This window comes from Ovis canadensis, chromosome 16 (assembly GCF_042477335.2).
Source record: "Ovis canadensis isolate MfBH-ARS-UI-01 breed Bighorn chromosome 16, ARS-UI_OviCan_v2, whole genome shotgun sequence".
In the NCBI taxonomy this organism is placed as follows: Eukaryota; Metazoa; Chordata; class Mammalia; order Artiodactyla; family Bovidae; genus Ovis; species Ovis canadensis.
Genome location: NC_091260.1, coordinates 49,287,880 through 49,308,016, shown reverse-complemented (window position 1 = coordinate 49,308,016; position 20,137 = coordinate 49,287,880). Strand labels below are relative to the sequence as shown.

The 20,137-nt window shown below is 44.1% G+C and overlaps 1 protein-coding gene across 1 annotated transcript in view; it reads left to right on the top strand.

The window, feature by feature from the left end:
• EGFLAM (EGF like, fibronectin type III and laminin G domains) overlaps nt 1-20,137 on the top strand; it is a 189,542-nt gene that overhangs the window by 99,196 nt on the left and 70,209 nt on the right. Inside the window, exon 7 of the mRNA XM_069555987.1 lies at nt 2,998-3,164. Within this exon, the coding sequence (XP_069412088.1) occupies nt 2,998-3,164 (167 nt within the window). The remainder of the gene's footprint in view (nt 1-2,997; nt 3,165-20,137) is intronic.

The following is a 20,137-nucleotide window of genomic DNA, read 5'->3' as shown; positions in this document are numbered from 1 at the left end:
CTCCCTCAACCCAAGTAGGCCTCAATTTTTCAGCTGTGTGAGCTCAAGCAAGTTACTTACCCATTCTGTGCCTTAATTTCCTCTTCAAAGAAAGTGGAGATGTTTAATTTTAATACCTACTTCCTCGGGTAATTTTGAGAAGTAAATGAGTTAAACTATTAGAAGAATACTTGATATTTCACAAAAACATGATAAATGATAGTTATTATTAGTTATTAATAAAAATCCTCCATTCCAGTTTGGCCATTTGCACTGTCCCTCAACTGTGCACAAATATTCCCAAATTTTATTTTGCAGTTCTCACTAGCTGAAAAGCTCTCCTTTCTCCCTCCAACAGTAAGTCCATACAGAACAGCACTGTCCTTTAGAAAATGCAAGCCTATATGGAATTTCAAGTTTTTTAATATGGTCATTTAAAAAGTAATAAGAAACAAAGGAAATTAATTTCAATAATGTATTTTTTAACCTACTGAATCTAAAATATTACATTTCAACACGTAATCCATATAAATATTAATGAAATATTTTGCACTTAAAGAAATCCATTGTCCATTTTGCACTCACAGCACTTCCCGATTCAGATGAGCCGCATTTCAAGTACTGATTAGCCACCTAGGCTAGTGCTAATGCCCTGAAGTTCACAGGTATACAGAGTAAGCAGGTGGCCCAGGGCTGCCTGTCAGCTCTGTGAGCTGGGTACATCCCTTGCTGCTGCTGCTGCTGCTAAGTTGCTTCAGTCGTGTCCGACTCTGTGCGACCCCATAGACGGCAGCCCACTGGGTTCCTCTGTCCCTGGGATTCTCCAGGCAAGAACACTGGAGTGGGTTGCCATTTCCTTCCCCAATGCATGAAAGTGAAAAGTGAAAGTGAAGTCGCTCAGTCGTGCCCGACTCTTAGCAATCTCATGGACTGCAGCCCGTCAGGCTCCTCCGTCCATGGGATTTTCCAGGCATGAGTACTAGAGGGGGTTGCCATTGCCTTCTCCGAGATACAGCCCTTACATAATGCTAATCCATGCTGAGCGTTTACTATATGATGATGTTACCTAACCACACTTGGCTCCTCTTGTTGGGCTCGGGAAAGCCAATCCACTGATACTGGGTTGTGGTGAAGGGAAGTGCAATGTTTGTTTCAGGAGCAAATCACGGCATCCAGGGTAGCTAGTGTTTAAAAGTCCTGAAGACTTTCAGGAAAAGGTTTTTAAACATGTATGGGACGGGGTTGTAGCTTGTGTGACCAGCTCTTGGACATTCTTCTGATTGGCTGGTGGTGAGGTAATCAGGAGTCAATATCATCAACCTTCTGGTTCCAAATGGTCTGGGGTCTGTGTGCTTTTGGGCAGCATACAGTTAACATCTTTGCCTGGTAGGGGTTTCAGTTGCTGCAAAACAACTCAAAGGACATGGCTCAGGATATTATCTACAGCCCCTGAAGTAAAGTGAAGTGAAAATCGCACAGTCATGTCCAACTTTTTGCAACCCCATGGACTATATGGTCCATGGAATTCTCCAGGCCAGAATACTGGAGTGTGTAGCCATTCCCTTCTCCAGGCGATCTTTTCAACCCAGGAATCAACCCAGGTCTCCCGCATTGCAGGAGGATTCTTTACCAGCTGAGCCACCAGGGAAGCCCTTGAGGGGAACTAAAATTCCTTGACTTTTTTTAAGGGCTAGGCTACTATTATTTTATCTTGACTTTTTGTAAGGGCTAGGCTACTGTTATTTTACCTTGACTTTTTTTAAGGGCTAAGCACTATTATTTTATCTTGACTTTTTTTAAGGGCTAAGCTACTATTATTTTATCTTGACTTTTTTTTTCTGCATTTTCTCACTTCTCTGATTACATTTATTCTTTGACTAAAATTTTTCTGGGCTTCCCAGGTGGCTCAAGTGGTAAACAATCTGTCTGAGATTTAGGCAGGAGACGTGGGTTTGATCCTGGGGTCAGGGAGATCCCCTGGAGGAGGAAATGGCAACTCACTCCAGTATTCTTGTCTGGAAAATTCCATGGACAGAAGAGCATGGTGAGCTACAGTCCATGGAGTTACCAAGAACCAGACACAACTTAGCAATTGAACACACACACAGAGTTTTTCTACAGCCAGAAGGCAGGCTGAGAACGTTGGGATGTGGGGGGTCTTGTACTGGGAAGGTCCATAGGGTCCTGCTCGGTTACAATGCCAGGCACTGTTGCTGAGGATACAGAGCTCATTTCTCCTTTATGACGGCCCTCTTAAGTAGGTACTTTTATCATCCCATTTTACAGATGAGAAACTAGAGACAAAGAGGCAAAATAGCAGCTAGTGATCAATAGAGGCAGGATTTGAATGGCTCAGCCTAGCTCCAGAATTTGTTCTCTTAACCCCTGTATGTTGTCCCTTAGGTGGAAGTTAAGGTCTGAGTCAAGGTCTGCACTCTCTATAGGGTTCTCGGAAGGACATGTGAACGTTCAGCAAGTTGGCAGAGTTGTGCAATTTTGTGAAGAGTAAGGATGACTGTGAACAGAGTCTTCTTGGGTTTTCCCATGGCAGTTCACACGACTAGTTGCCCTGAAAATTTATATTTGTTTATTTTGCGAACAGATTGTGAATAGATAGAGTCTGTGCTCTCCTGACCCCTGGGAACAGGGACTGTTAGGGGAAGGCTTGTTTATGAAACATCTGGCAGGCAGAGTCCTTGAAAATGAACTCCTATATGGGAATCTTTTCACCACAGTCAAGGCCATGCAAGGAAAACCCAGTGATCTTGAAACAGCGCTGAACACGGGCCCTAAAAATGATCTGCTTGCATTTATCAGCAAGGACCTGCCAATTTTTACCTGTGATGTCAAATCAAGATGACTTTTCAGTAGGAAATGTTCACTCATTTTTGTAAGTCTTGCTTCCAGTGCTCAAACGCTGTTAGTTTGCATAGCCAGCAAGCTTCCGTTTTTTCTGCTGTTCCTAAACTACTGTTTTTCATCCTGCTTTTCTTTCTCTTTTAAAAAAAATCAATAAAGGCCAGATTTTGACAAGAGTTGGACCTCAATCCAAGAACAGATCCAGATGGATTCCATGGTGATCAAGGGCCTCGATCCTGATACCAACTACCAGTTTGCTGTGAGGGCCGTGAATCCGCATGGTCCCAGCCCTCGAAGTCAGCCCAGCAGCACCATCCGAACTGCCCGTGAGTACCGCAGCCCCTCTGAAGGACAGGCAGACAGACAGACATAGCTGCCTTGCTGGGCTTGCCTCCTGAGGACCCAACTGACCGAGGTTTCTTACTCCCCACAGCAGGGCTGCCTGCAGTGGGGGTGTCCTCAGCCTTTCATTCTGTGGTTTTCTCAGCCCTTTGGAAGTGCGAGGCACTCAACAGGGCCAGGCGCTTCTATGTACAGGAGGTCAGCAGAAGGTTTATTTTTGCATTATTCTTAGGGAGTTTGAGGTCAGTTTTCTTTCATGAGCACAAAACAGACTACATACCAAGACGATGCGCAGCCTCCCCAGCCCCATTCCCTTTTCATTTTATAAAAAGATGGATTTAACTTTGAATCATAGGAGAAAAAATACTGATCCCAGACCCATCAGGGTTAGTCTTCACCAGGAAATCAAAGATGCCCCAGTAAAATCGGTCACTCTGAAGGATGGTCAGGGAGGATTCAAGCTGGCTAGCAGGCTGATGTGTAGCTGGGGGTCCCGCCAATGGCATAGGCTCCTGAATACCTCTCTGGGAGGGCTGGGGAAGACTTGAGCGAGTCCATCACATCATCTGGAGGGTCTGTGAAAAGTCAGAGTCTGATTATGGTCTGGGGTTTAAGAAGCTCCCACATGATTCAAGAACTACAATTTGATTGCTTAGTCCACCTTGCCAGTCTGCTTGGAAACCTTTGTCGTTTGGAAGTGGGGGACACTTGTGCATAAACTTAGTACCCAGTGTCTTGGGGAGATCTCAGAGCTATTGCACTTCTTTCATCTGAAGACATCTCTTCAATTTTGCCAGTTTAAGTTCTTCCAGGTTTTTGTGTCTAAAGAGCCCTACTATCATCCCGGGGTCCTCTTTACCCAAGAATGGTGCTCTCCGAAAAGGAGCTGACTTAACACTTTCAGAGGCTTGCCCCTGGCCATCACAGAGCCCTGTGTTTATTGATTAGTTCATCTGAATAAACTCCTCCCCTTTCCCCACACAACACTCCAGTAACTGACTTCCTTGCCCACCTGCTGTTTCCAGGGGTGGCGATTCACCAAGTTCCCTGAGCCCCTGGAATTTTGGCTCTTCTGCAAACAGCTCTTACCTTCATCTTGAACGTGAGGGCTCTTTCAGATTGAATTGTTGGGGGATATGGTGGGGCCACACCACGCACACACACACCCTACATACACTATGACAACAGTCACCCAGCAATTGTTCCTCTGCTCTTCTTTAGGATTTGGGAGCTAAAACCCCCCAGTTAGGTGGTAAGGAAGGAACTCCTTCTCTCTAGAAGAAATGTTTTCTTTCAAATTGGAGCCAGGCCACCTTCCACTCTTGCCGGGTGAGATCTACGCTGTAATCTTTGGTTAAACTTGGTGATGCATGGCCAAAAATTGGGACGACAGTAGCTGAGTCGAGCCTCAGGGTCTGCCTGTGCTTTGAGGCAGGTAGTTGGTCTTTTGGAGTTCTACACTGAGCAGGCACTCTCTGCTGTGTGCCCACCCACCCCTCCCCAGCCTCCAGCTCCTCTGCTTCCATTCTGTGAGCTGCCCGGGCTCACTTCTTTCCTTCTACCCCTAGTATCTCCTTCTCCACAGAGACAGGAAGGTAGAAGGATGAGCTAGAACATCTGGAGATGGGAGGGGGCATGAGCGGGGCATCTCTGGAACTTTTTTTTTTAACTGAAACACTAGACTGGTCTTGGAGTTTCTGATAAGTATTTCCCCATTGGTGGATACCAGCTTTGTGAATTCAGTGGGATAAGGTATGTGAAAGTGCTTTGCAGATGTATCACATTTTGCAACAAGTGGTCTCCCATGTGCAGTAAAATTTTATCATTTCAAAGTAATTGTGTGCAGGGAATGTGGCTGATTCAGTGAAAACTCAACTGTGAAATATTCTTAAATCCAATTTAACTGTTTTTACATAAATATGGTTACTCAAATCCGTATAACAGAAATGGAATTTATTAAGTGGCCTGTTTCATGATATGTAAGAATGTGCTGTAATTGGTATTTCAGTTGTGATATTTTTGTCGTGATCACTTTGAATGTTTTAGAAAGCCCTATATTCTGGCACATTCATACTTCTTATTCTGCTGTTTGTCTAGACTAATATTTTACCTCCAAACCCACTATTCCATATATAAAAATGCATAGTTACCAAGTAGCCCTTATTGGAATTACAATAAATTCCGACTATCAGAGGTACCACTGGGAAAGCCTCCTAAGAGCTGATGCCGTCTGGAGCACTTACCTAGGAAACCCCATTTTAATCCTTGCAAAAATCCTGTGCTTGAAGAATAGCATCCCTTTTTGTAGATTTTCAAAAATGGAGTCTTTGAAAGATTATGTATTTAGCCAAGAATAATACTTGCAAAGGCAGGATTTGAACTTGGGTTTGGCTGACTGCTGAAGCCACTTCCCTGTGTGAGATTCAAATTAAACAAGGTTCTTATTCTTCTAGTGCAGAGTAGCATAAGAAAGGCAAGGTCAGCAATTCAATAAAATACCGGGACAGTCTTTGTAGAATCTATGGACTAGGAGGTTCTGACAGCACAGAACAAACCTCTAAGGATTTTTTTTCCTTCAAAACCTGTAAGATATATTGCACATGCCAAAAGGTGAGTAAAACATTCATACAGGTCTGAACTTCTTCTGGTTAAGCATGGGTATAGCCCTGGCAGTTTACAGCTGGCAGCCCTTGTGATTGGTTAGACCCAAGTCAAGAAACTATTAAACATTTTGAATGCTTCTGAAAGGAATCTGTGAGATGAGTATTCCCACATGTTGGTCTTCCTTTTCTCACAGCTCCTGCTTTTCCTCACCTTTCCTGTATGGACTTTTTCTTGGTTCATGCCAACTTTGCTTCCTGAACAGTGAACCTCAGAATGGACGTTCAAGTTGACTATCAAGGATCAGAAGACCCCATGGGAACCCTTAGATCCCCACCCCTCTACACCACCACTTGTTGGGCTCCTCTGTCATCTTTTTTATGCCTGCATGCACCACCTTTCCTAAAAAAATATAACACATCACCCCTATTAACTTGCGAAATGTTGACTTTCTCTGGACCTATTAGTGCAGGACCCTGTTAGCGGCTTAGTTGCTTAGCTGGGGTCAGCTGGCAGATCTCGGGTGCTCTGAACCTGTAGCTCAGACCTGAGACCAGTGTTTTCCTTCACTGGTGCTCAGCTTGCATGAGGAAGATGGAGGGTTTTGATGGCTTCACCAGGGAATTGTGATGTGTGTTCAGCATCCACACCTTAGCTCCACAACCTTCCAAGTAAAACAGGAAGGAAAAATCCAGGTGTTTTATCGCAGATTCTCTACTGAGAACTAGATCATTTCAGACCTTGAATGATAAAGATGCCAGCCGTATTGAGTCCATGCTCTCAGCAGAGATTTTTCCACACGTCAGCTCCTAATTCTGTTCCCCTAAGGAAATACAGAGAAGATGAAGACCACTATCCCTCACTCTTTACCCCATCCTACGATACCTGTTTTCTTCAAGAAAGAAATACCACCAGCCATTGTAATTTGCCTATTGTTTCATGGCATTCTTTTTTCCTGTGGTTGATCTTATAAATGAGCCAATCAGAACAGGGGGCTCATGGAACCTCACGGACACAGGTGCACAAGTGTGGCATTGTAATAAGATATGCATTCGCCCTGTCTGGTGGCCACTTGTTCTCTGGGATCCAAGTTTACCTTGGATTAAGAAGGATGGGACAAGTAATAAAGGGTATGAACTGTAAACAATAGAAATGGCAGAAGTCAGAATTCATGTGTTTTCTTTTCTTCCCCAACAACAAATGAAACGAAAAGTCACTCATATGTGTAACCAACTCTAGGATTATATAACCTTCCCTGGGAACATTCCCTGGGTCCTACCACCCTAAAGCATTTAATTTCTCGTATCCTATCCTCATGATATAAGCAGAGAAAGAACCAATACGTTTTTTGGTGACGTGAAATTAGTATCCTCAGGGCAGTCCCTAGTAAAAGCTGTTCTATTCCCAGCAAAAGTCATTTTACTTTGTTCTGCCTTGGGGTGTATGCACCTGCTGTTTTCTCTGATCGGAACCGTCTCTGCCCAATCTTTCCATGTCCCCGTGACCTCCCTCCCTTTCCTCTTTAAGACCATAGCTCAAAGGTCACTTCCGCAGGCGAGCTTCTCTAAACTTCTCACTCTGTTTCCTCAGCCCCACTCCCTGCTTCTCTACAGCCCTTTCACCGCCCGAAACGATGCAATGTCCTGTCTCCTCCTCCAGGATAAGCTCCATATGGAGCTGCAATGACTTATTCAAGGTCGTGTTCCCAATACCCTGTACAAAGTAGGTTCTCAATCAACATCAACTGAGTACGTGAATGACTGAATTCCACTTCACAAGCCAACAGCCTGTGACTACTTTGGAGACTGATAGCTTTCTACTGCTGCCATCTAGGAAATTCAAAGGAAGATGTGAGGAGAAAGTTGGTCTAGAGACCCACCAGGCCAAAAATGGGTTTCCCCGTTGGCAAGGTTCACAGGGAAAGTCAAGCTCCTGGATTTGCAGTGAGACACAAGTAAGAACAAAGCAGAGTGAGAGAGTGAGGGAGGAAGGAACGAAGGAGAAGAGGGAAGGAGGAAGAGGGGGAGAAGGAAGGAAGGCAAGGAGGAAAAGAAGGGAGAAAGCAAATCTGGGGAGTTTAAGTTCAAGGCCACGGCTCTTTCAAATCAAGTCCTTACTTCACTCCTGTGTTCTTTCTTAATTATTAGAATAAGCTTTAGCCTTCCTATGCTAAATGAGAGTACATTTTCCTTTTGGTGCTCACATTTCTAATTGTGGTCTCAGAGCCTCAGAGATTGTGTAGGGAGGTATGATGGTGTTTGATCTTTGCCATACTCTTCTCCCCACAAGCCATGTTCTTCCAGTTTCAGAAACTTCCTCCTGTGCTGAACCAAGACAATCTAGCCTGGCCCCAGTCAATCAACTTTCTGCAGTACCGTCAACCTGATTCCATGGTGTTCCTTGCCTCCCCACCAACCCACCTCACTTTTCCTGTCGCACTGTCATGCTTACTCAGACATTGCTCTCTGTTCAGTTGTTGCCGGGTGTGTATCTGTTTGGGGGGGTGACGGGGGACTTTCCTGATAGCTCAGTTGGTAAAGAATCCGCTTGCAATGCAGGAGACCCCGGTTGAATTCCTGGGTCAGGAAGACCTGCTGGAGAAGGGATAGGCTACCCACTCCGGTATTCTTGGGCTTCCCTTGAGGCTCAGCTGGTAAAGAATCCACCTGCACTGCTGGAGACCCAGGTTTAATCCCTGGATTGAGATGATCCCCTGGGGAAGTTTATGCCCTTTTGTCATGCAAGTGTCTTCTGGCTTTTGCCTAGTTTTGCTCTGAGATTAGAACCTTTGTAATTACCTGGCTCTCTTTCCAGAGACCAGCTCAGCATGCTGGGGCTCCTGGGTACATGTTCTCATACATGCAGCCACAAAACAGATGTCCATTATCCCCAGTCACTAGAAGGGCTTGTGTTTGGTGGCAGTGCCTTGCATTGACCGTAGTTGTGAGTAATGAGGAAGCCAGTAGAGGCAGAGGCCGTGGCACCCCCAGGGAGGGAGGAACATCCAGGAGGGGACTGGAACTATCTTTTTCCACAATTCCCATGACTTATCATCCATCACCCTCTGGCAGCTTTCATACAACCTTCAATCAGTGTCTGTGAAAAGTTCTCACCAACCTTTGAAAGCTCCTCACTGCCCATGAACACTACCTTTGCACAGAGCAGAGTCTGGCAGCCATGGCCGTGTCTGAGGGCCAGGGGAGCTGGCCTTTCATTACCTCGTTGTGAGACCTTCTTGGAAAGTCATTTAATCTCCCTGGGCCTCAGTGTCCATATCTCTAAAAATGGGTACAGTAATGTCTGAGGCAGGTAATATTTTCTACTTCTCAAGATTATTTCAAGGAAATGCATGTGAAACAGACATTATGACATCTGCCCACTTTTTTCAAAATGAAGGTGAGGTTGATACCCATTTCCTCCACGCATAGCTAGAAGGACGATGTGACTGACCCAGGTGACCACCAGCCGGTGTGTTGCTTTTTCTTTATGACTCTGTGCCCTGAGCTGTTTTCCTAGGACTTGAAGTCACTGGATCTTCAAACTTTTCTTCTGCAGCTTCTTCACTGCCAGCTTTGTTCTAGGATAGATTGTGGCTTAAGGAAATGTCATGGCTGGTATGATCGCTCTAGGAATCAGCCTTATTGCCGATATGAAGTAAGTTCTAGTGGTCTGGCGAGGTCAAACCAGCAAGATTTACCAAAATGTGACACAACGTAAGCAAATTCTATTGAAATAAATTGTGCCAATAGACTTGCTCAACACAGGGCTGCCACAAACCTCCAATTTGTGAAAAACACATTATCTGTAGAGTACGATAAAGTGAAGCTCAATAAAGTGAGGTGTGCCTGTAGACTGTATATTTGGTCAAGTGGAACATTTTCAAGGATATGAAAGTTACCTTAAGTTTGAAGGTGCTGATGTAGAAACCCTGGCAGAATTGGCCTCATCATGGGCCTGGAAATTTATTTCAACAATCATGTGTTTTAGAAAAATAGGTGGCTGTCCAGATTTGGCCTATGGGATGTAGTTTGCTGATCTCTTTAGTACAGTGCTGGGGTTTTTCTCCCAAATTTTGGGAGATTCTCCAGGAAGTTTAAGAAATCCTCTATTTTGTAGCAATTTTGTCAAAATTGCAATGGATTAATTAGTGCGTACTAAGGGAATTGTCCCCTTGATAGAAATTCCTGTGACTTAATTTTCACATGAATGTTCTGAGATAAAGAAGAGACCTGGAGAGCCTGTCACCTAACTGTGTTTGGACAGGTTTGCACTGTTGTCAACAGAGAGGGTAGGAGGAGAGGGTGAGAAAAAAGAGGCTTTGCTTGGCATTACTGTAGGATCTTGAGACAGGCCTATAAATTGGTGAGCTTCACTGATTTGTAAATCTTTAGAGTGCAAGATGAAAAAGCGAGGAGGAGGAAGAAATCATTTGTTTCCCTCCTCGCCTAGACAGATCTGCATGTTAAATGTGCAGTTTGTGCATAAACGTAATTTCAGGTGTGATTTTACACTTAGGTGCCCTTTGAGGTAATCGCTCCATTGATCTGCTAATGTCGCAATGCTTGTAAAGCTGAGCAACACTCATTTGTGCAACTTTATTGGTTCTAAAGGGAATGATTCACTTTGCTGCTTAAATACCTGCTACCTATTAATTGCTCTTCTGAGGCCTTTCTACATCCTACATTACCATCCATTTACTTATAATCGGCACACCGATGTTTTACCCCCTCCGGCTAGAGCTGGAAGAAAGACTTAAACAAATGATAAGAAAACATACTTTTCCAAAGAAATGGCACTTCTGCTGCTCTATTTTCAGCTGTAGCATCTCTTCGATCAGTCAGCTAGTGTTTCTCAACCACACGGTGAACAACCACATGCTACTTATTCCACTCTGGCTCAGTGGATTTCGAAACATTAATATGTCGACATGAGTAATATACAGATGTTCTTAACTATTTTTCCTTTTGTTTCCTCCTATTTCCTTGTTATTCATTTTGTTCTCTTTCCTTTATACTCATCATTTCATGGTTCATCTTTTCTGCTCTTGGGAGCACTCCTTGCTCTTACACAATTCTTCATAGGGATTGTTTCTTAATATTTAGACCTCTAAATCACTTAGGTGCTTTGATGAGCGAAGAGAGCTGCAATCACGGTAAGAAATCAGCTCAAACCAGTGACAGACGTGTGGGAGAGACACAGTTCCCACTGTCTGAGTCTGATGGAACTTGTCTGATTCTGCCACCAAACAGGAGCCAGATATGTGCACATAAGAAGGAACCTAGGGAGAAGGATGACTTTTCTAATGATCTCAGGTGTCTCCCGCCTCCCAGCAGGAAACAGAGGCTGTGCGTGCTCCGTTGCTAAGGCGTGTCCGACTCTTTGCTTCTCCGTGGACTGTAGCCCACCAGGCTCTTCTGTCTGTGGGATTATCCACGCAAGAATTCTGAAGTGGGTTGCTATTTCGTCCTCCAGGGGATCTTCCCCACCCAGGGATCGAATCTGCATCTCCTATAGCTCCTGCATTGGCAGGCAGATTCTTTACCACTGAGCCACCTGGGAAGCCCAACAGAGGCTATGTAATTGGGTAATTTGAAGTGAGCTTAGTGAAAGGACTGTTTGCAAAAGTTTGAGTAGATGCAAGGAAACCAAGAGGGGGCAATTGACCAGCTTCTAGAGATAGACAGGGAGGTCAAATGTGACTTTTGCACATGTGTCCCATAACAGCCTCTTAGGGAGGAAGTTGGAGAACAAACACTCTGACTCTTTTCCTCTTCCTTCACTCCCCTGCTAGTGTCTCTGGACAGGCAGATACAGCAGGAAGTCAGACAGGCCTGCCTCCCAGGACCCAGAGCAGAGGTAGATTAGAGGGGGGATGCTTTCACAAGAAGTAATAGTATCATCTCATATAATAAGAGAATGGTACCTTTTACACGGATTGCAAAAATATGGATTATTTTTGGTCTTTCATTCAGCAGAGATCTTATCTCATTCTTCTTTGCCTATGTAGCTTTGTCGACTGAGAAAACATGCACATGGGAGTTGTGAGTTAAGTTTTATTGGGGTGTAAAACGAGGACTGTAGCCCAGGAGACAGTATTTAAAATTGCTCTGAGAAACTGTTCCAAAGAGGTAGGGCATATATGATTTTGGGGAAGGGAGAGTACATGCAATCAAGCACACTTTTTTTTTTTTTTTTCAGAAGGCTGCTGCTAGTCACAAGGAGTAGATGCTACCACGAAAGATTTTAGTGCTTTTGTAGATATGAAAAGATACAAGAACTAGGCTCATAAAATCTGAAATTATCTGTCTGCAGACCTGGTCTGCCATTTTTCCCAGAGCACAGGGTGTTTCATTCCTGATTTCCACCCTGAACTCTCTTCAGGGGATGATGGAGGTCAACAGAGCCCATGATTCATAATTTAACCCTTTAGAGGTAGATGGCCAGTGCCAATTTGTATTAGTAGCTGGTGGTTTATTTCCTTGATACAGGAGATAATGAGGTCTCACAGCCAGTATTCATTTACTGAGGGTTTGTAAACTCATAGAGCCGGAAAGCGCCACCTCCACATTCAGCACTTGAGGGAACTGAAGCCCAGAGCCCTGCCAAGGTCACTTGATGGCAGATCCTGGGCAAGATCCCAGGTCGGTGACTACCTTGTTTTCAGCTTGATTCTTAATGTCCACGGGATTCCTGTTTCCTCAAGAATATCGGCTTCTCAAGTTATTTTATGATATATCCATTTACTCTTTCAAACAAAGATTTCATGCCCACCATGTGCTAGACAGTGTTTCAGATGCTGGGGATTCAGCAGTGAACAAAATCGACAAAAGGAATCCCTGTGCTCACGGACCTTACATTATAGTCAGGGCAGGCAGAAGGTGAAGAGATAAAATTAGCAATGTAGATAGCATGTCAGATGGTGAAAGAGCTGCGGAGAAAAATGAAACAGGGAGGCCTATGTACAGTCAGAATAAGCCTCCTGAGAAAGTGATATTTGAGTAAGAAGGACTGGGTGAACTCTGGATAGATCAGTGTGTATCCATTGATCTACCGTCTGTCCATCCACCTGGAGGCAGAGCTCCGAGGTAAATGCTAACCTGACACATAATCATCCTGGGGTGTTCATGGAAGGGCAGGGGTGCCAGTGTGGCTGGGTTAGGGGGCTGTGAAGGTGAAGAGTGGAAGGAGATGAGGTCAGAGAGAAGGAAGTCACAGTTGGTGGAGGCTGATTAGGACCTTAGTGGAGGCCATTGGACTTTGAGCTTTCTTGGAAAGAAAGGCTGGGAGACTGGGAAGACTGGGAGAGCTGGAGGGCAGGACGGACTTGACCAGAGGGGCAAAAAGACCTTACTTAGGTTTCAACAAAATCGCTCTCATCTACGAGAAAGAAGGACTGTTGATGGCAAGGATAAAAACAGCGGGATCATTAAGGAGACCATTGCAGTAATCCCCAAGCAAAATAGCTTTTTTATTGTTTCTAAATAGTAAAAGTAATCCATACTTATGATTAGAAAAAAATATGAGCAATATAATATGTGAAAAAGTGAAAAATCAAGATGAAAATGTTCTCTAATCTTAGCATCCAGACATAACCATTATTAACATTTTGGTCCATAATCATCCAGAATTTTTAAAAACCCAACATGAGACCACAGTGCATATACTGTATAACGAAAAATTATTCTGTTACACAGAAAATACTGTGCAACAAAATACTGTGGAAGTGTTAGTCGCTCAGTCGTGTCTGACTCTTTGCGACCCCATGGGCTGTACCTACCAGGCTCCTCTGTCCATGGAATTCTCCAGGCAGGAATACTGAAGTGGATTGCCATTCTCTTCTCCAGGAAATCTTCCTGACCCAGGATTGAACCAGGGTCTTCTGCACTGCAGGCAGATTCTTTACCATCTGAGTCACCAGGGAAGCCCCAAATACTTCTTTAAGTATACATCTTAAATATAAATAAGTATAGCTTACATCATTAATTTTAGTGACCACAGTATATATTACTGTAAAACTCTCCCACATTTATTTAACTAATTCCTTATTGATGGACTTTTACATTGCTTCACTAAAATATATAAAACTGGGCCACTTGATGGTTCTCTTACTTATCTTTTGGCTTGTCCAAGTTTGTGTTACCCCTTGGATACCTTTTTGAAGGAGGGTAGGTCAGGACTGTTGGTTATCTCTCCTTAAGTTTATCAATGGATAGACCAATGTGTGTAGTCAGTTCATAACATGGAAGGCCTTTGAAGTCCAGCTTTCTTCCTGCTATTCTAACCATTATTAATTAGATGTTTTGATACATAGTATCCATGGGGCTTCCTTTGTAGCTCAGTTGGTAAAGAGACTGCCAGTAATATAGGAGACTGGGGTTCTATTCCTGGGTTGGGAAGTTCCCCTGGAGAAAGAGATGGCAACCCACTTCAGTATTCTTGCCTGGAGAATCCCATGGACAGAGGAGTCTGGGGGGCTGCAGTCCATGGGGTTGCAAGAGTTGGATATGACTTAGTGACTAAACCACCACCAGCCATGCTAAAGCATGGTGTTCATACAAAATTTGGGGACAAAAAGCTTAACAAAAATCACCTGCTATGTGGATGTAACTATTTTTGAAGTTCAGGTCTCATACAAGAGGTTTTGTTGATTCCACCTCCTCCTTCCCACCTGCATGGAGGGTCATTAGTGTTGCCAACTAAATCTAACCGTAAAGATAAGCATGCTATCTACCATGTTTCCAAATGTAAGTGTATGTCCATTATGGCCCAGTGAAATGTTTTTCCCAACATTAATTTTGATCCCATGGTTATGGAGGGATTCCAAAAACCCATAGATTCTGAGGATCACAAACATTAGGGAATGACCAACGATTGCTTCTCAGGAGGATGAGTGAAGACTGATCCCCAGGTGGCAGTAGTTCACAAGTCACCCAGCAGATGGCGATAGTTCACAGACTTTCAGAGCCTGAGAGCCCTCTAGCATCATCAGTTTGAAGTCTCTTGAGGTGCTTGGGATTAGGATGAAACAGAGAGGTTTCCTAAGTTGCTTCAGATGACTGACTTCTTCCATGGTTATCTAGTTCCACTGAAATGAGAGAAGGCAGCTAATTTTAGCTTTTAACTGTAATGGAGAGAAAAGTCTACAAGCAAAAAGTGAAATCTCTTCTGTAATCTGAGACTTTGATAATATCTTACTTATAATCAAGGCCAAGCCCTAATGATAAAAAGAACTGATTCAATAAATTTATCTCTAAAATAAAATGAAATAAAGGGCTGTGAAATTCAGAGAGAATTAGAACAATGAAAAATGGAAGAGTGCGAGATAAAAACTACAAACAACTGGAAATTAAAATCAGATTTTTCTTGATTGTTTTCACATCAGACATCACCATTGGTCATTCCCTACATTAATCTGGAGACTGTTTGGTGATGTTCAAGAAAGTAAAGAATTTAGTTTCTGAGTCTACAGTGATTATGTCTCTTGCTTAAATATTCACTTGGCAATTCATTTTTTAAAAATGTGTATTAAGTCTTAGCAGTAAGTAAGATATTGCCCTTGTGGATCTTATATGTGGGAGAATCAGTCCCTGTAAGGAAGTAGAGAATGAAGTAAATAATTATTGTATTAGCCTACATGAATAATGGGCTTCCCTGTAGCTCAGTCGGTAAAGAATCTGCCTGCAATGCAGGAGACCTGGGTTCGATCCCTGAGTTGGGAAGATCCACTGGAGAAGGAAGTGGCAACCCATTCCATTATTCTTGCCTGGAGAATCCCATGGACAAAGGAGACTGGCAGGCTACAGTCCATGGGGTCACAGAGTTGGGCATGATTTAGCAACTAAACCACCACCACCACATGAATAATATATCTTTAATGTTATATATTAAGAGGAAAAGAGAGGGGCTGAGAGGGCATGGAGGGTGCAGGAGCTACTGTTTGGGACAGGCGACCAAGGAAGGCTTCTCTTCAAGAGAGATTTGAGCAGAGCTCTTCCTTGTGGAAGGAGCAGCAGGTGCAAAGGTCCTGGGGGTGAGAGCAGGCTTGGGATATTCTACAAACAATAAGGAATACAGTTAAGTGAGACGAATGATAGGGAAGTGAGGTCAGAAAGGTAGTCAGTGGCCACGGTCAAATCATGTCCAATCTTGTTCTGGTGAGGACTTAGGGTTTTATTCTAAGTTAGATGCAAAGATATTAAAGTGTTTTGAGCAACAGAATGGTTGGTCTGATCTACATTTTAACTGGGACCACTGGCTATAGTGTGTGGAAATCAGCAGAGAAGATGAATAGAGAGACAGTATATTGCTCGAAGGAGAATATATATGAAAAGAAAAGAGACTCAAACCCAAATCATGGAATTCGGGGACCCACAGGTTGTTTAAGGACCCAGCCAAGCTTCCACGATTTTCTGATAAGGAACTATCACCAGATCATATGACTAGTTCTAGGTCACTCTTAGTTGCCATGAGTGTTAGTCACGGCACTTTCTGTCCAGCGCTCCTGGCATTTCCCTCCCTCCCCTCTGTGCAGAGACCCCTCTTGCAGGCATGATTGGGCCTTTCCATGTAAGAGCAGTGTCACGTCTTACCATCTGACGCTTCGTTTCTCACCCATCTCCTGGGGATTCGTAGCTCCTGTTTAGAGCTGAGGGACTTTTGTTTCCATGATCCCAAGTGGGGACCTTCCACATGAGTTTCCTGAGATGCTTCCTCCATCGCAAGACTTTATGTCTTTCAGCCGGAAGTTCTAGGATTCTTCTTCTCTCTTGGTGCTTCCAAGAGCTCCTTCTGATTATGAACATGTACTGAGTCCTGCTGCACACCCACCTCGTGAAAACCCTGTGCTTAGACTGATAGCGTTCTGTGCAGTCAGACAGTGGTCTAGAGGGACCTGGTTATAAACCTGATGGAGATTAAGAATCTTTGGGGATCAGTGCTTCCAGATCTTCTGTTGCAATAGGCCCCTGCAGGATCTTTGTTTCAGATCTTTCTCATGCATTTCTTACAGCTGCCTGAATGCTCAGCTTTATTTTGGGCACCATAGGCTATGATTTTCAACTGAGGGAGATTTGGTCCCTTATGGGGCACTAGGTGGACTCTGGAGACATTTTTGACTGTCTCAGCTGGGGAAAGGTGCTACTGGCACCTTGGAGAGAGAGGCTGGGGATACTGCTAAATACCCTACAATGCACAGAAACCCACCCTCAAAACACACACACACACACCAAAAAGTGATTCAGCCCAAACTATCGGTGGTGCTGAGGCTGAGAAATCCTATTACAAGTCAAAAATAAAATGAGAAAATCTAAGCCTTGCTCAAAATAAAATGGCAATCAGGCTGGAAAATTAACTGACGTTCAGAAAATCAACTTGAGTGAAGAAGTTTTCTCAGACTTTTTTGGATGGCAGCCCACAGTAAGAATATACAATTCTCATAGCAGCCTAGAGCACACAAATATATCTCTAAATACGTGTGTGTGCGTGCAAACGCCTCACAGAGCAGTACTCACGGATGCTAAATTCAGAGCTTTATGTGTTTCATTTGGTTCCATTTTTGAAAACTGTGGTCAGGTCCCAGTGAGTTATTTTTACTCTCTGCTAATGGGTTTAAAATGTGCAGCTTGAATAATAAGGAAATTGAATACAGTTTCATATAAATAACATATCAGCCCTTTAAGGCATAGAGTGAGGATGGATTCTCTATCGAAGTTACCAAAAAGGATCAGCCCTTAATTCCACAAGTATTTTTGCCACATCCTTGTCAAAGAGAGTTGAGCCAAGCCTTCCCTCCCAAGGTTCAGGATCCAGTCCAGGGAGCAGACATGTGGTGGGCAGCATACAGAGGGGCTCTGCCGCATGGGGAGGAGAGTGGTTTGTTTTGTGGATCTGGGAGCTGGGAGGTGGGTTGGCAAAGATTTCACGGTGATGTGTTGTTGGGCATGGCTGGGAAGAGTTGAGTGGGATTTCTCCAAAGAGGATGGGAAACAGGAGAATCCAAGCAAAAGGATTTCTGGATTGAGTGATGAGGGAGATCTTCAGGGGTGCACAGGGGCCCGAGAGACAGAGGGGCACAGAGGGAGAAAGTAGAAAGCCCCTGCACTCTCTGTTAGTGCGTGTGCGCTCAGGCGTGTCCGACTCTTTGCCACCCCATGGACTGTGGCCCTCCAGGCTCCTCTGCCCATGGGATTCTCCAGGCAAGAATACTGCAGTAGGTTGCCATTTTCTCCTCCAGGGGATCTTCCCCACCCAGGGGCCTAACTTGCGTCTCTGGCGTCTTCTGCATTGCAAGCGGATTCTTTACCACTGAGCCACCTGGGGCTAATGTAAAAGCGTCTCCATTGGCTGTTCCTCTCCTGATCCTCACTGTTTACAGGATCAAGGCCACACCCCTTAGCCCAACATCCACCATCTTCCACGGTCTTAGCCCCACTAGCCTCTCTACCTTGTTGCCCTTGGCCTCATAGCATGAGGCCTCCACCCTGGCCGATGGGTCCTAGCTCCACTCACTGTCCGCAGGAGGCTGCCTGTGCTGCTCTGTGCTGCTGGTGGTTTAGTCGGTAAGTCATGTCTGACTCTTTCGATTCCGTGGACTGTAGCCTGCCAGGCTCCTCTGTCCATGGGATTCTCCAGGCAAGAATACTGGAGTGGGTTGCCACTTCCTTCTCCAGGGGATCTTTCTGACCCAGGAATTGAACCCAGGTCTCCTGCATTGCAGGCAGATGATTTACCAGCTGAGCTAGGAGGGAAGCTTGCTCTGTCCCTTTCTCTTATTCCCTTGCTCAGCAGATTCTAGATTGTATTTTCTGAGGGTGTAGGTTTCAGATCCCTGCAGAAATTTTTCCCTTAGAAAGTGACTCATGGTGAGTCCACTGGATAATTCCATTTAGACAGTGAATTCTCAGCGTGGGCATGTCGTGATTTTCTCTCTGGTGAAGAAAGTTTTGTGAGGCTTCAATGCTTGGAGACCCTCAGTGGCACCCCTGGTTCCTCCTCTACTCTCTGTGTCTTGATGTAATCAATATGCCACAACATCTATTTGAAAACCAGACCAGATGACTCATGCTTCCATTCATTTTGAAAACGTTTCTTGGACACAGCTAATCTCACGTCTCAGGGAGAGGCTGGCTTGCTCCTGCCACAGACTCTCCATGGAGTTTTCAATGAATTGTTGGGTAGGATTGGGGGTTGGATTGAAGGCCAAAACCAGTCTCCCTTCCCTGATTTAGGACTGGCTTTTATGACAGTATTTACAAGCAGGAATTGTTTTCATCGTGATGGGGCACTAATGGGCCCTCCCTAGCTCAGTTATCACCAACGGTCTCTTCCACAAGGCTGTCGTCTGGGGCCGTGCAAGCTTTGGGGATGTGAGTTTGCTCAAGATGGTTGAATGTATTTTTTGTGTGCTTTCCCTTCCAGTTTCGTTGAGATAGAATTGATATACCACACTGTAAAAGCTGAAGGTGTACAGCAGCATGGTTTACCACAAATACCTCATGAAAAGATTATCACAGTAAGTTTAGTGAACATCCGTCCTCTCGTATAGGTACAAAATTTAAAGAAATAGAACAATTTTTTCTTGTGCTGAGAACTCATGATTTACTCTGTGAACAGCTTTCATATATAATATATAGAGTGTTAATTATATTTATGATGCTTACATTATATCTCTGGTCCTTATTTATGCTTTAACTGGAAGTTTGTACCTCTTGACTGCCTTCATTTAGTTTTCCCTCCTGCAGTCCCCATCTCTGGTAACCGCAAGTCTGATGCCTTTTTCTGTGAGTTTGTTTTTCTTTGCTTTGGAAGTAGAATTGACTCACAACACTGTATTTCTTCCTGATGTGATACCCAGCATAGTGATTTCTATACATTTCAAAATGAACACCAGTTATGATATGTCCCTGTAGAAAGATGTTACATGACTTAGACGGTAGTATGTGAAATAAGTAAGACGGGGAAGACAGATACTATATGATTTCATTTACATATGGACTCTACAAAGCAGAATCAAGTGAACAAGCGTCACAAAGCAGAAGCAGAGATGCAGACAGAGAACACACAGGCGACTGTCAGAGGGCAGGGGGCGGGTGGGGAGGAGAGAAATGAGAGAAGTGAAGAGGCACAAACTTCTATTTGCAGAACAAACGAGTCACAGGTGTGAAATGGACAGCAAACGTATTTTTAAATCACTTCTATTTCGCCTATGTACAAAGTTGTTTGAGAATATTTACACATACACACACACTCACACATATTAATGAAAGAGAAATACTATGATCAGAAACCAAACAGGTGACACAGTTGTTATGAGATGAGATAGTTAAGTCCTGGATGTCACTACACTCTGGATTTCCTA